The following is a 17088-nucleotide window of genomic DNA, read 5'->3' as shown; positions in this document are numbered from 1 at the left end:
TGAAGAAAGACATTGACAGTTTCAGAAGAAAGATGAGATGTTTAAACATAAAAGTGTGTATTTACATAATATTTTCTAAAATGAATCGGGGCCCTACTATGGGGCTAAAAATACTTGTATTTGATGCTTAGTTTGAGACTACTGCATACAGATGGTACAGGAATGTTGCTGTAAATAACTTTCAAGAAAATTAGATCCAGTGAGAAATAAACTGATGTTTTGTTTATTTTGTATCCTAATGTGTGCAGATCAATGACAAAACGTTCCATTCTTTCCATTCTTCCACCCCAAACACACACACACACACACACATTCAGACTCGCTTTCACAGTTATAAAAACTTGCGTTTGATGTCATGCTGACCATTTCTTCCTCTTTCATTGGAGGTTTGTGGAGGTCAAATGTTGCTTTTGTGGGAACTTGAACTAAACTCCCTGAGACTCTTCTACAGTGGTCATGTGCTGTCTTTTGTTGGTATTGTAGCCTTACCTGGGGTTGTAGAGGGCATGTGCGTCTCTCATGTGGTTGGCCTCCAGCGGATCGTAGCTCTGGTGCATCCTCCAGGCGCCAGCGCCGCATTTACTAAAAGTGGACTTGGAGATATCGTCACTGCTGCTGTTCACCAAGGGCCCCTTCGATAAGTTCATTCTGGAGCAAAGACAGAATGAGAAAAAAATGAAACATCAGAGAGGAACAAAAAATACATGAGAAAGTGAAATTTTAGATTGACAAAGGTGTGCAAGCAGTGAGATGTGACAGGACAGCATGCAGACCATTTACATGCACCACAGATCAACAGGACAAAGCAGTGCCGGACTTTTCACCAGTGTCCATCCAGTTTATATTTTTTAAAATACACTTCAATAAATTTCACACAGGTGTAAAAGAAAATATAAAAGAGAAGCTGTCTGTGTTTTTCTTTGGAACATTTTAAGCTGGTCTAAAGCCTCTTTGGGAGAATCTAACAGTAAAAGCGCAGGAGGAAGGACCCACCACCTGTCAATCAAGCTCACCGCTACTGTCAGGGGAAAGGCTGCTGCTGGGGTGATAAGGTCAATGCAGGTTATGGACTTGAAATTAGTCTTTGCACAAATTAAATTGCATTAGAAAAAAAAAATGCTAAAAAATGTATTATTTAATTTATGTATTATATATTTTTTCTTAACCACCTTAAACTAGTAAGTATATTGTAAACATGTCTAAAACTTACTATAGGGATATTAAAATAGTTTTCAGAAATTGCTTATCATATCAATCATATCCTGATCAACATTTCAGATTTACAAATGATGGTGACACATGGGTTTGACAGACAGCCAAACGGACCAATTAGCTTTGCAGAGTTACTCCTGTCCTGAGAGGTGGAGGCCCGCCCGTGTAAGATGTAGGTTTTAGTTCCACTCTGGTGAATAGGAGGAATCAATATCCCGCTCGCTGCTGCTGCTTCAGACACTTATTGGCTTTGGTTGCGGTATCACAATGCTATATAGACAGACAACACTTAATACTGCCGTTTTATTGGGAGTGTCCTATAGGGTTGCACCGGTCCGAGGTACGACACCAAAAGTTCAATTTAATGAGGTGTATATCCAACCGCGACCACGCCTCTCGGACATTTCACCAGCTCTGTGCACATTGGATTTAGAGTGTACGGGAATGGAAGGAAGCGAAAAGGTTGCGGGTGTCTTGATGTGATGCTCAGTGATTCGCTCATGTGTTGCTGGCCCATCTGTGAACAGAATGACCATGGAGCTGAACTGGGCTCTGTGTGTGTGTGTGTGTGTGTGTGTGTGAGCGGTGGAAGGCATGGTGATGCAGTGATTGATGAGACACTTGCCATTCTTGTTAATGCAAAAATGCACCTTTTCCTTTAGGGAGCAGATGCCACAACACATTGCAACCACACACACAACCACACACAACCACACACACACACACACACACACACACACACACGCACACACACACACACACACAACCACACACACAACCACACACACACACACACAACCACATAACCACAGAGCCACACAAACACACACAAACACACACACACACACACACACACACACATCAATGATCCTGAACTACCTAATTACCCCTAGAGTCAGGCCGGAGCATAGCAAGTAAGGCGTGAATGCATGGATTGGTTTGTATTGGAGAAGGAAGCAACATTGGAAAAACATGTTCAATCCAATAACCTTATTATTTAAACTCACTTTACTGAAAGCTGGGGTCAAAAACAGGAAGTGCATTTAATAAACGGAATTACACTAAGATACTCACAATTACGGAACTTTTTTAAGCCAATTATGAAAATCTTTGGTAAAAATAAAACTTTATTTTACGGTATATAAGTTTGTCGCACCTGGGACTCACTATTAACCGTTTGTGCCTTTTCTTTCACTAGTGGGTATTTTTTGCGAGTGCGATGAGATTTGAGCTGTAGTTGGTGAAAAGGGTAACTTCTATGACTCATTATAGATATTTACAAACTACTTAAGTGTTTCATTCTATTCCTTATTGCGTCTTATATCTTAAACAATATTATATTATTGACTGAAATTATTTTGCTTTGGGGTAAGTTTGTCAGTGGAATGAGGCTGTTTCAATATGATCGATTATTGGGATTTTTTCTGGAATAGTGTTATCCTGACAGGCCTAACTTTACATATACTTGTAATCTGGAATCCAATACTTGTCAGTGCTGCTAATAATGATACTTACAATACATTTCCAACACTTTTTTTTTAAACTCGATTTAGAGCAGAACTTTTTCAAATTTTTCTTCTGCGCGCTGTAAAATATAAAGTTTCCCAAAAAGCTCCAACTACACATCCAGGAATAACGTTAATACGCATGGGGGACAGGTGGGGTTTGATGCAGCATTCCGTCACCTACGTGTGTGAGAAAGTGGATGTGTGCGCATGTTAGCGTTAGCGACGGGAGCTGTTAGCGGGGCAGGCGGCAGATGGGCTGTCGGCCTTAATAGGGACTGAGCGGGTGCAGAAAGGTGACAGCTCCATAAGGGAGGGGCGCACGCACGGGGACGGAGGGGATGCGAGTGTGAGGGGTGGGCTCGGGGGGGTAAGAGGGGGCGAAAGATAAAAGCAAAAGGAATTATGTGCAGAGGTGAAGAAAGATGCGGATCATGAGCGTGGCACCGTGCGACTGTGGACAGAAGAAGTGTGAAATTAGCCCATACATGTACATGTCTCTGTGTATGGTGGCCAAGATAAAGTGGATTATCCCGTTAAATCCTAATGTAAATATACTATGAAAAATGGGGTCCTCTTCAGCTAAAACAACACAAGCCTAATTGTTTTAATCTCTGCACATTTGTAATGATATTTTGCCATAGCTCGGTAATGTAAAAAAGTCCCATACAGCTTAACCAGATCGTGACCAAGAGCATCCAGGATGTTTTGGAAAGTCTTACAAAAAAGCACAAAAAATACTAAAAATGTGTCAAAGATCTGAAGCTGGTCTGGCCTGTCTTTCTCTCTCACACACACAATATTACGAACCAGCTTTAAAATCTTTACACGCAGGAGGCCTCAATATGCAGAATAGCCAGATATTTCGTTCCCCCAAAGTTTTGAAGACAGAACAAATACCTTTGACTGCGGCCCTTTCCACACAGTCTTTCTCTTTAACTCATACCCACACACTGCACCTCTCCATCTAAATCTGCTCCATTGTGGCCCGGTCTCCGCTGTCTCCTCCGATTAGGACTGAGAGGCTGCATTAGCCCTGAGCACGACGTGATGGACACACAAACACACACACACACACACACACACACGCGCACAAACATGCACATACGTGGGACATCCCAGTTCGAAGCTGTTCAATGCCTGACTAAATAGAACAATTCCGTTGCTTATGTGCATAAAACGTTCACACCACTGCGACAAATTCAAACGGGATATTGTGTCAGAAGTCTAAAAGTCCATATTTTCACTCCTTAAACAAAATGAGAATTAGACTATTGAAGTGAAAGGTAAAGCCTGATAGTTAAACGCAGGTGGCTGGAACAAGAGATAAAGGAAAGGAAAAAATAAGTCTTTTATAAGATCACTATCGTTGCTTTAAATCCGTGCTTTTCACTCCAGTCTTTCTGATTTTACACTATATAGACTAATATAACGTTTAAAGCTAATTCCATTGAAGTATGCTGTATATTTAGTCCCAGCTCATGGACTCGTCCTCACCGCTTCTTCACCATATTGAGGGTGATTGACCTATGACACCCACAAACATCCCCAGAACACATCGAATCAAGCACAAATCAAAGTCTACGGCGCGCTTTCGTTGCTCTGATCTTGCGTATTGCACACAAATGCAAAGCGTGTGTAATTGCATTTTCCATACAGTTTTTTTTTCCTCCTTCCTCCCAACCTGCAAACGAACACGGTGCTTTTACAGTGGCTGCGCCGGGGTCGTTCATGCGTATATGCATTTGTCCAGCGGACCCCTGAGTGCTGGTGTCAGACAAAAGCGCACCCCCCCTCTCGCCCCCCTCCCCCCTCCTGTCTCACTACCTCTCGCACGCCCCCTGATCTCGCTCTGTCCTCACAAGACCGATCCACCTCTGGAATGATCGCAGTCTCCATAGGCCAAAGCAAAAAAAAAAAAAAAAAAAAAAGAGGAAAGAAAAGAATAAAGAAGTGTGTGCGTGTCTCCTTATCAGCTGACAGTCTGACAGATAGGCCTTATTGGGACGGTCCCGACAAAGAACAACACCTCCTCATACGGGCCACCGCCAGGTCAGCCGGAGCTCACAGGGAGGCAGAGGCACGGGGCCATGCATGACAACAGACAGATGCAAATGCACACACGCACACCCCGGCAACAAATCAGCGCGCCACATATTGACATGCTTTGACAGATGAATTAAGTAAATGATTTTATAAGGAGATTAAAAGGATTTTAATTTGTGCAATCTCTCTTTGGTCCCCCTGTTCCTCCCTCCACTCTGCTCGCTGCCCCCTCTCTCTCCCTCTGCCTTTCTGGATCTCGGAGTAACACTGCCTTCTCCTGCCGATGGAAGTCTGAGAGATCAACGCAAAAGAGATTAATGGAGGGAAATTAATACACAGAACATAAAGTAGAAATGCGCACTTAGATGCATTCATTATTTTAAACTTGTCCTGGTACATCTCTGAAAAGTTAAATACCGTACTAATATCCAGGTCTCAAAAATTACACATGATTCAGAAGAATTAAAAAATCTGAGCAACTTTTGAAAAAGAAAATAACAAAAATGTTATATACAATAAAACCTTCATGTAAAAAGTATTTTTAAATATACATATTTTTTTTTACCCACAAGACTGCATCAGAATGTGACATTTCACAAATACTTTGAGGTTTGTGGTTTTAGCCACACAGAAATTTTAGATTATACATTTTAGAATTATTTTTAATTATACTTTTCACAGTTAGAAAATAAATATTTAAATTAGACAACAAATATAATGAAAAGATTTAGGTGTCCAAATGGAGTTCCATACGTCAGAGCAGCAGAGTTGTGTGATCATCAGAACGACCACAGCGCGAAGCCTCGACCGCTTTCATTTCTCACCCGTAAAACCAATGAGACTTCAGACTTAAATAAATGCACAAGTTACAATAGTGAAATATACTAATGAAATGCAAATGTTATGTATTCTGTGGCATAAGGGGAAAGTAATTATGTTAACAGCTTAAGTGCTGGTTGTTGTGATTATTATCAGTAAGATCATCATTATCCCTAATATTTTAATTAGTGTGAGGCGGAGAGCGAAACAGGGGGGTCTGAACGGAGTAAAAGAACAGTTAACCATATTTATAAAATTAACATAATTTAATTTCAGAGAAATTAAATTAAAAGTGGTTTTGACTTACAAGAGCAAGTACTCCAACTCTAGGAATACTGGAAATTTAGTTTTAATTAGTTAAGGCGGTCTATGAATTAACTGTTTCACATTGTTATTTCACTGAAAAAATAGTGGTGTACATTTTGAACAAGATAATCTCACAATCAAAAAATAAAAGAGTAATTGAAAATAAAACATACATAAAAAGTATAGCTAAATAAATAATGTAAAATAGAATTAATCTGAATAAACAAGCAAAAAAAGACAAAGACATTTATCACCTTTTCCCCTAAATTCTAAAACTTTGTCTGTTTAAATGATTGGATAGTGTAAAACGGATTATTCAGAAATAGGTTGAACAAAAGTTATTGTCCATTTAACCTTCAGATGATTTCATCTGCGCGCGTTGAGGAAGGAACCTCTCAACGTACAGAAATGATGGCTTCAGAGAAATAATAAAGCTGTTTCAAATCAGGGCTTTGGGCTTTTTGTTTCATCACATTGGCCGTAATCCAACAGATCAGAATTTCCTCAGCAGCACAGGAGAGTTTATGTTAAACATAATAATGACCTAATAGATTTTGAATAAAATATGGTGACAATGACCACAAATTCAAAGTCAAATCTGAATATAATAATTTAGCATGTTAAAAAGAGAGTTCAGCAGTGAAAGTGGCCACTGAGATCACACCTGTGCATGAACTTGGCATGAACCTTTGATAAGCCGTACAAAGGCAAGAGCAGGACTTTTTGTGCTTCTTCATTTGTCTAATTGTCCAGTCCAAAAAGCAGCATGAGTCCACACGGATCCACCAGTGTGTGGTGAGGAGCCCACACTAAAAGAGCAAAGCCCTGTCCAAAGGAGCACTCAGCGCCACTTGTCTGTCTGAGTGTGTGTCAGTGTGGCTCTAATGCCTGCACAGGCCACACGCTGAGGTGGCCGTCTGAAATTCAACCTCCTCTGGCATTTCACTGCGCTGTGGCCCCTGCCTGTTCCCAGCTTTGTGATGGGACGCTCTTTCTATAACTCCTCTAACCTCGCTGTCCTGTCCAGGTGAACACATCATCTGCTGCATACTGACTCAGTTTTGGCAAACAGTTTTGAATACAGTACAAAAGAATGGAAAGACCAAAAGATGAAGTTAAAGAAAGTCTGGTCCTGTTGTGTGCACAGGTGTGTGGGTATAAATCTGAGCCCATGTGGAGGACAGCGCTGGCGGGACACTGCTGTCAGTGCACTGCAGTCAAACACACACAACAGACAGTGGACGCGTGCCACTGACAGGAACAACCTTGACACAGAGCTGGACACCTCACTGCATACCAGCACATCAACACAAACACCACACAAGACAGGATGCACATGGAGGTGGAGGGATGAGGAAAGAGAGAAGAAAGAAGAGTAAGAGGTAAAATTTACCTACTCTTGTTCAGAGTGCATTAAAAAACACTCGGATAACGGATGTCCTACCGAATCCATCGGCGAAACCTGATCATTGTCATGTCAACCTCCACCGAAAAAAGAAAAGAGCAAAACGGGACAAAAGTAAAGTTTGGCTGCGCCTCCTCTCTTCTCTTCTTTCTCTGGAGTCTTTGAGTCCTTCCTTCCGCTTGGACAGAGCAACACAATTAGCAGGCTGTGCGCGGGATGCACTGGCTGTGCCCCGACTGTCACTGTGGAGATGTGTATGAGAGTGCCGAGGAGAGGACTATAGGTGCACGCACAGGCAGCCACTCAGCCAGTTGGGACGGAAAGCTGTGCCGCTGTCCTAATCAACGACTTAAAGCCCCGATAGGAGCTCATGAATATTAAGCAGGCTTTTGCATATGCAGTCCCTCAGGTCCAGATGGTGTTCTGGTTGGTGGATGCTGGACCAATTGCTGTGAGCAGGGGTGGAGTCAGGGGTGGAGCCAAGCAGAGAGAGGGAGAGAGAGAGGCGCAGGGGCAGGTGGAGAGGGAGGGATCAGACAAAGAGCGCAGGCACTAGGAGGAGGAGAGAGCGCAGGTGAGGGATGCATTTAAACCAAATGTTTCTCCTGCTTCTTTGTTGGTAGATGTTATGTTACTCAGTCACTCAAAGTAACTTTCTTTTCAAAATGTTTTCTTTGTCTACAAAAGTTACTTAAAAATTAAAAAAAATGACATTGGAAATTGTATGTTTCATTCCATTCATAAGACAATCCCGCACAAACTGCCTTAAGAAGAACAGGTGCAAACTTGACCCTGACAGACCCTAATCATAACAAACACACAGCAGAGAATCTGCCCTCTGACGCTCAGCAGTAAAAGACCGGATTATGGCAATTTCAGGCCCCTTGCCCTTTGTTGTGGAATGATTTGGGAATGATTGGGACAAGCTTTTCCCAACTGCCTGCTGCTTTGTGAAACCCCTGCCAGGCTGGCACCAGCTTGTGTAGCCTTTCAGATACTGTATGTCCCCATACTTTAGTCACATAAAAGGTATAGACCTACATACAACACGGAGGAGAAACACTTCAATGTATCGGCAATTAGGCAATGTTTTGTTTGGAGAAATAATATAAAAGCCTAGTGTTCAAGTATTTGTGGATAACATGGAAGTAAAGCACACTTTGTGTGAGAAATTAATCAACTAACATTTTACAAATAATTATAAATTTTTTATCTTGATCAATAATTTTAATACAATTTAGAAGCTTTAGATTTACACTCGATAAAGATATTTTGACTACATTTCTGTGTTTCAAAATATGAGTTTTCAAACTACAAAATGTAACAGCAAAGGGCCAAATTTACAGAGAAAATAGCCGCAGTGACAAACAATATGCATTCTCACACATGTAAACACTGCACAGCACACGCAGTTATGATGTATCCAGGGGCTTATACGCATCGACAAAGATGAGTGTGAATCAATGGTGCCGTCACTACTGGGCAAACAAATCTTTTACCAAAACCCCCCTTTCTTACAAACACACATGGCTGTCACATACTATGGCACTTCTAGCAACGTAATCCAGGAGCAACAAAATAACATTTGTAATATTAAAAAATAACATACAACATACGTCTTTTTGAAAATTCAGTGTATGCAGTTGTAATTTTCAAAACAAAATTAGATTGTGTTGCTTCTCACTTTCTCCACCCAGCTTGTTATTGATTGGCTGGTCCACGTGTGGATAAGTTGACAGTGACCCCTTAAGGCCACTTCATGCTTTGGACCTCCTCCTCGACACAAACAGAGCAGAAACAGCGCATACCCAAATATCCCACACCAAACTAACCTTGCCGAGATGAGCTTTTCCCCCATATTTTCCCCATAAGAGCAGTACAGTGTCTGGTGTCTGTGTGCACTGCCCAAGTGACCTGCAGCTCAGTTTTTGTGTGTGTGCGTCTGACCCTTGTTGACACCAGTGGAAGAATTATCCGCTGCAACTCTTACTGGCATCAATCACACAACTCAATAGTGTGCAGCGGGTTCATTCGGGGGCACTGTGTCTGGGCCGCGTGTGTACACTGGTCAAATATATCCTTAACAAATTCCAAAGGTTGGTCACTTAAGCTGTTGACCCCGTGGCTTCCCATTGATATATGTGTGTCTGTCATATTTACAGCCGTGGACGAGGTTATTGTGTGAGTTTTATGAAGATGGAATGAAATTTGATGAAAAAGAAATTTGACTGAAAAATAAACAAAAATACACATAACTATAATAATTACTGGCGTTTACTCGAAATTCTAAAAAAATGTAAAATCCCTGTAAGCACATGCAAACAGAAAAGGGGAGAATATGAACGGGTGCGCTTCATGATTAGCCAACAGAGGGTGCTATGGGCACTGGTCACTTCTGTCACATCCTCACAGAACCACTGATATGTAGAATAGTTTTAAAATGATAATGCATTTTGAAGTAAATATAAAAGGAATAGTGCTAGAACCAGCACACAGAAGCAGTTCTAAAGCCGGTGTGCACTGCAGAGATAGAGGTGTGTATATAAGTTATCTGAGAGCTTTGTCAGCAGAGCACAACAGAGGACCACAGCCCCCCACTGAGCAGCGGCACACTGCACCAGCGAACACTCCGGAGGCACAGGAATCTCAAAAAAACAGAATGACGAAGTAAAGTGGACAGCAGCAGTGATTGTCCAATAACGACATCAATACAAAAAGGCGCTCTATAAGGTTTGTTCTTTTTAGAAGACTTCTGTCACTGGTCATAGAATAAAAGAAAATGTATTATACAATGAAACAAATCATATAAATTAATATGAAGCTATCAGATCAAACCTATTTACAGGCATAAGTAACATTATTTCTTAGGAGCATTAAGAAATGAAACTGAATTATGAGTACAAATTCCAAAAAGTTTATATACAGTTTTATTAAAATGAACAGATAACATCATTCCCCCATTTGTTCAAAAATAAAATAGTAAAAATACTAAGTTTTAAGACACAGATTTAAATAGACAGATGTGCACAAAGTTTTAATTTTTCCCAAATAAACAAGACTTTTAGGTTTTCTTCGTAACGCCTACACAGGAGTTCTGAGCAGGTTATTATAACAACTGGTGCAAAACAAAAAGATGATTCTCCACTTTGGTTGAGGGTTTTAGAAGTGACTTGTTTTGGTTCCCTGAAGTGTGTTAGTGTTTCTGTGTAGTGCATATGTCTCCCGGTTGGCCTAAGGAGAGAGGGCCAAGGAGAGGAGAGCAGCTGTTAGGAAAAGCTGCTAGCTTTAAGGGACTTCTGCTGCCTGTCACGACTCTCCCAGAGTGACCTTTGGATGGGAAAGACCACGATATTCAATAAAACATACATGTTACCATTTAGGCTCAGTCAGTATGCTTTGGCAGGAAACTAATTGAATAAAGCAACACGGATCCTGAAATCCCATATTGGTGTACCAGGCTGTACTATGACTTTAACTCCTGCAGCCGGACTTGATTTATTTAAATGAACGTATTTATTTGATTGGGCATGTTAATGGACATGAATGAATGGCTCCATATACAAACACTACACATAGTGATAATAAATTATGGATACGTTTAATTCTAAAGTTTGAACGTAAGCTTTTTTTTTTGCCGTGGAACAACCTGCACTGAAGCACATCTACTACTATTTTATTATTAACGTTTATGTTTTTTATCATACAAGCTGTACTGAATAAGTGAGGAGAAAAGATGCCAAGCCACTTCTAAATCACAGCGCGCTCTCGGCCAAGGGTTGTCTTAGGTCACACTGAGTTGGACCAAGACTTAACCCCATCACATCCAGACAGACAACACGGAGCTCTGAGCTGACAGTGTGGACATTCTCTCTGTGTGTCAGCGCACACAAACACCGTCCTACAGCTCTGCATGCCACAACCACATCGCATTCACCACAACAGCATTCACTTGATAATAGGGAGTGAGGCCCGTGTACTCCCTTGTTTCCTCCAGGAGTGATCAATCCTAGAAAAAGGTTTTAAAAGTGTACAATGTTTTAAAAAAATCTAAAACAATGTTAAAAAAATAAAACAAATGAAATCATTACTCAAAAGACTAGATACTCATTTATTAGACAAAGTTGACCTTTAGTGAATAGTTTTAGAATGGCACTAGTAAGAATTTTTTATTTTGTGTTGAAAATTGAACTTTACAGTTTAAAAAAGGGGCATTTTAAATCATCATTGTAATATAAAAATGTATTACGCCTTTTCCTTAGCTTTGAAATGTAGTTTGAAATGTTAATATCATGTCCAGACCTTGTACTTCTCACTGAAATACTAAAGGTCTTAAGATTTAATGAATTTAAGGAAACTCGTTTGCTTGATCACCTAGATAGCCAGAAAAAAAAACAACAACATTAACGTTAATCTTAGTGACTGACAAACAAAAAGAAAAACTAACAGCAGCCAAATCATACGTTCATAATAAGAATAATGATATGCACATGCTTGATAATAAAAATCATTTGTTTTGTCTTTTCCGTCATTGCCTTGACCTCCTGCTCTCTGCTCCTCACTGCGATCTAATCCTCATATTATTTCCAGGTTTCAACATATTCCATGGCTAAATTAAAACTGGATTGTAATAGATCTCACTTGTGTCTGACTAGAGTAAGCGGCGTTGTGTATTACCCTGAATATGTGTCGTATGAGCCAATGTTTTGTATTGAATTGGGTGACTTGGGTGAGGTGCTTCCCTTTAATTACACTGCTCTCAAACAGAACATAAGTGGGCTATTCCAATGGGATTAGTCATCTCATATGCACTGTCGCTTTGTTAATGCCACACACACATGTAACACACACGTTTACTTGGGACGCGAATGTACGGCTGCCAAACCAGCCCCTCTTTGAGAGAGTTCAACACTCAATTTATTCAGACTGAGCCACAAGCCAAGTGAATAATTCCACCACCAATAAATACGGTAAGAGAGCGAGAGTGTGAAGCGGCGAATGGGATAAAACAGCAGACTTGAGAGCAACGGTAATTTTAAGAACATTTTCAAGGACGGCGGAATATGAAAATCCAAAATCTAACCTCAAAAACTAGTGACAGTTTCAAGATGGAGTGACTCTGATGTGTACTTTGGTTCGTGAAAGTTGAATTTGTGAGTGTTGCTCAAATAACAAATAATAGAATGACAATTTTGAAATGTATGACGCAATGCAATAAAAAAGTATTTTGTTATGTTTTTATACGAGATAATGCTTGAAACATTATAATCAGGGTTTTTTATTTAGTAATTCGTAATAAATCAATTGGTCGTTTTATTGTTATGATCAGTTCCTTTTATATTTGTATTGCTTCCACATACATTTTGATGACTAAAATAATGGTTTAAGTTTCTCTGATTGAATATTTCTACATTGCTTCATATTACATGCTGGCACACCCATTTCAGATAACGCACTTCCAGCTATGTAACAAAGCACATTAAACTTCTACTTGTTGCTATCAGACCGGAGTAGCACTACACTGAAATATAATGTTTTACACTGAAAGATGTTTGGCAGTGTGCGTGTGCGTGTGCGTGTGTGTCTGTCTATCGATGTGTGTGAGTAATTACTCTAGCCTTAAGTGTCTGTGCTCGTGTATGTTTTTTCTGTCTTTTGTCTGTGGCTGCATGTGTTTAATGGCGTGTGCTCAAATGATCACTTAATTGCTGCTTAGCTCCATTTGAGAGGCATGTGTATGTGTGTCTACTTTACATACAAGCCAAGCATGGCTCTGAAGTTAACTTACAATCACATGTTCAAAAACACATAAAAGACAAGGAAGAAGAAGTCAGTATATCTCTGTAAAACTGGTCACAATCACCATTCTCCACTGTTGCTCTTGGAATCGTCAGCCTGTGAATTTATAGTTGACCCAATGATTGCTTCCAGGGCCATGATGGCTGTAAATTGCTTTGCCATTTGGTAAATGTTGACAGTTAGAAGGTATACAAGTAATTATTTCCGCTTGTGCTGATTGAGACATAATTCCAAGTCGAGGCCTGGGAAAAATGACAGCATTTTGAAACAACTCTGTTTTAATTTCCCAGCATTCCTAATTAGAATGTGTATGAACAGTTTTTTTTTAATATGGTTTCCTCCAATGGGGCCAGAAATAATTAAACTGTCAAGGGGAAATAAATACGTATAAACAAGGCATAATTTTTACAGAGCCAAGCACCTTGTCAAGCCACGACTTTTTGTGAAGAAAAACAAGGTAGGGAACAATGCAGGGACACAGAGGACGCACTCGACATGCACACAAACTAAGAGGAAAAATGAACACTGCAAACATTTGTTTAATGAACTTTAATTTGGCTTTGTTTCTTTGACTTCATTCCTATAACTGTACCATTGATAATGTATTCATACAATAAGTCAGTGTTAGCAGAGTCAGGGTACTCATACACATGTCTACATGGCTCTACACTGTAAGGTCAGTGGTGCGCTCTGATACAAATGATTCTCATTTAATATTAATAGGATATGCTAAACGGGACACTGCTCAGAAGTGAGCTGTAACTATGTGCAATGTGTTGTGTTAAGTGCTGGAATACATTTGAAATAATTAAAACAATGAAAAATTTACTTTCTTGTTTCAAAATTTAAATACTCTGTCATAATGAAATCATTATTGTGTAAATTGAATGCCTTTCCATTTCTTTGGTTTTCCCCTCGAGGGCCACTATAGAAAAGAATCAGCTTACTAAGTGCAGTGATTTGTCAATTTTGGAACTCTCTAAAGAGCTAAGACAGGTCTGGGACAGAAATTTCTCGCTTGAGGTGCAAAAATGTGTATGTTTTATAGGGAAACCAGACGATGCCTTTCCCAAAAAACCCTCTCAATTCCTTCAGAATTGGGACTGGTGCAAAAGAACACTGGCATGTGACGTTTAGTCAGATTAATTTGTTTATATTGCAATTATTATAATTTTTTTTTTTTTTTAACAGATATTACATTATTTTAGTTGTTTCATTGTTTCAAAAATGTTAAGCCCATTTGCTTTGTCCTAAAGATAATATAACATTCTTCAAGCTGGCAATAGAAAGTTGTTTTGGATTGTTTATGATATTAGAAAACAAAGAAAAACAAAAAGCAGCTGCTCGGACAGGAACAGAAGCGCACTGGAGACATCAGTATGGGAGTCAGGTGTGTCTGGAGTCAAATGTGAGAGTGGCACTCTCATGACGTGTGTGTGTTTGTGTGCCACTCAGCCTTCCTACTCTTTCCACTGTGTGTACCACCTCTGTCACCTCTCCTCTAATCAGGAGTTTAAATCAATGACGTTGTCCAAAACTATAATTGCCACTCCTTAAACTGCTTCTCTCGCAATATGCTTTCACCAAGAAACCACTCGGCAGCAGAAATACGCTTGTGCGCGTGTCACTGTGTGTATGTGTGAGTCGGATTAAGAGTATTTTCTCATTACGCCAGTGTCTGAACTAGTAGAAAGTGCTTCTCACATTGTTTTACAGCATCCTGAAACCTCAACGCTCAGCACTAAGCGGCATAATACCCTGTAGTCCACGCGCATTCTCCAGGCAGGAAATACGCTTGTCACATTTGCTTCATTAAGTGGACGAATCATAGGCACTAAATGATCAATCAGGCATTTCATTTCATGATAATCTTGGAATATGTATATCCCTATTGTCACAATGTTCTGAGTCATGATGCATTTTCCACAGGGTTAATCCCAGGTTTCAGTGACGTATTCTCAGTGAAGTCCATTTTAGGACCTTTCATTTTTTTTAATCAAAAGCTGGATATATTTTTGTTGTGCTCAAGTATCCTTTCCTAACAATACCACAACACGGACCAACAGCCCTAGTATAACTGGTGAGGATAAAAAGAAGGAAACTCTCTTAGCAGTGTTTTGCCCACTGGTCAGAGACACAGAGTCAGCCAGGCAGACACAGACAGGTGCAGTCAGAAAGGCAGGAGGCAAAACAAAGTGGAAAGGAGATGGAAATGGAGATGGAAAGAGAGATGTCTGGTTAACAAGGTGCTGAGCGCGACACGCCCAGGGGAGCGCACGCTTCCTTACCCTCTAAGATTAGACATCTCTCTCTCTGTCCGTCCCACTCTCTCTCTTGTTGCAACACGCAGGGAACATGCCACTATCAGAGGGGTCCCCCGCTCACCACGGCCACCACTGCAGCTTGTCTGTCTGCTCCTCTCCTCTACAGCCTTTTCACTGCCTCTTACTCCCCCAATGTGGTCATTGTAAAAGCAAAGTGTTTTTTATTAGTGCACTGTGCAGTGTTGATGAAATAACTATAAAAACAACATAATGAAAAACCACAAATACAATGTTCAGACATTTCAATACGAGAAATAACCCTCTGTGTCAATGGGGCAAACAGTGAGTCTAAAACCAGGCAGGAAAGTCAACCTTCTCGTAGGGCTGTGCAAGGAATCACAGCCAAACTTGGTTATTTGGTCAAAGTGAACAGCTTGTTTTTTGTCAGTAAAAGCATGTGGTTTGGAGCAGATTTCAGATTTTGTGACAATGATTAAAAGTGTGTCTTGTTTATGCATAAGACATTAATATTGTACATCAAATTGAATCAAAAATTGAGTTTGATCTATATGAAGGAAAAAGGATCGAAGTTGGAAAAATGTATATCAACAGTTCAAGAGCAGGTAGTCTCTTTAAGACCATGTTATTGCTGTATTCCCTTTTCTGTTTTGTCCCTCTTATGAAGCGGTGTTCAGATGTTTGACACCTTTCTTCCACCTAAGCATCTCACCATGTCAGGACAAATTGACAGAGATTCACGTCTCCCTCTCTCTCCCTCTCCTTTGTCTGCTCAACCGGAAAGACAGAAAGGGAGCTGAAATAGAGGAAAGAAAGTGTTTGATAATCTGATTTCCAGGCTTGGGACTGGCATATGATTCAAAATTGAGCATTTCAAATGGGCATGAGACAAACCCGCAACAAAATAAATAGTGTATTTTCTATGCTAACAAACAGGATGCTATGGTTGTTTTAAAGATATACAATAAAATACAATGGCCTTCATTAGAAAAGAGGCGGGGTAATCCCTCATTTGTACAGAAAAAAGCTTCAATTGTAGTCATCTGGACACAGTTTTTTTTAATTTTTTTTAAAACAAGACGTTTCGACTCTCATCCAAGAGTCATTCTCAATCTGCGGATCTAGTCTGAGAACTTGGATACTTATCCTTCTCTTGAGTAAGCCCTGCCCACTGGGTGGAACCTCCTGATAATAGCCTGTCCTATTTTTTGGAAACAAAAAACAAAAACAGTGGCGCTGATAAAGTGATTAAAATGAATACTTACAAATAGTGATGTTGATGGTAATTATCATAAAGAAGAAAGGATAGAATGGTAACAAAACATATTAACTACACCTAAAGCCCCAAACAAAGCACTCGCCTCATGCTTTTTTACAGTATCCATTCATTAATTTATTGACTCAATTAAAAAATGGAAAACAAAACATAATTGAAAAGCTAATTACATGCCCCCCAACCACCCACCCCAAGCTCCGATTATTGATTTATTATATATGATGTTCAATACCTATTTTTGTTAAAGTTTTGTCACTTGTTTCCTTCGCTTTTATCCCGCGTTAAGTCTTATTGTACCGTTCTGCACATCTCAGAAATCTAAACAAGAACAAAAAGTAATATTTTTGCAATGTTACAGTCCATTCATGTTGAGTGTGCTACTTGAACTTCAAACAGGACTCTATCAGCTGGATTACCATAATATTGTCAGAATAATCCAAA

At 40.0% G+C, this 17088-nt stretch overlaps 1 protein-coding gene across 4 annotated transcripts in view; it reads right to left on the bottom strand.

Annotated features, from left to right (window-relative positions):
* The window catches only part of esrrga (estrogen-related receptor gamma a), a 47760-nt gene extending 40123 nt beyond the window's left edge, over window positions 1-7637 (bottom strand). For all 4 annotated transcript variants that reach the window (XM_072464604.1, XM_072464606.1, XM_072464605.1 and 1 more), the window contains exons 1-2: window positions 7286-7637; window positions 490-648 (exon numbers count right to left, since the gene is read on the bottom strand). In XM_072464604.1, coding sequence (XP_072320705.1) covers window positions 490-648; window positions 7286-7341 — 215 coding nt within the window. In that variant the 5' untranslated portion in view covers window positions 7342-7637. The remainder of the gene's footprint in view (window positions 1-489; window positions 649-7285) is intronic.
* Between the last annotated feature and the right edge of the window lie 9451 nt (window positions 7638-17088).

Source organism: Eucyclogobius newberryi, unplaced genomic scaffold (genome assembly GCF_026437365.1).
Source record: "Eucyclogobius newberryi isolate DKJ021-1_F unplaced genomic scaffold, fEucNew1.0.hap1 SCAF_5, whole genome shotgun sequence".
Lineage (NCBI taxonomy): Eukaryota > Metazoa > Chordata > Actinopteri > Gobiiformes > Gobiidae > Eucyclogobius > Eucyclogobius newberryi.
This window is presented reverse-complemented; position numbering and strand designations above follow the sequence as displayed.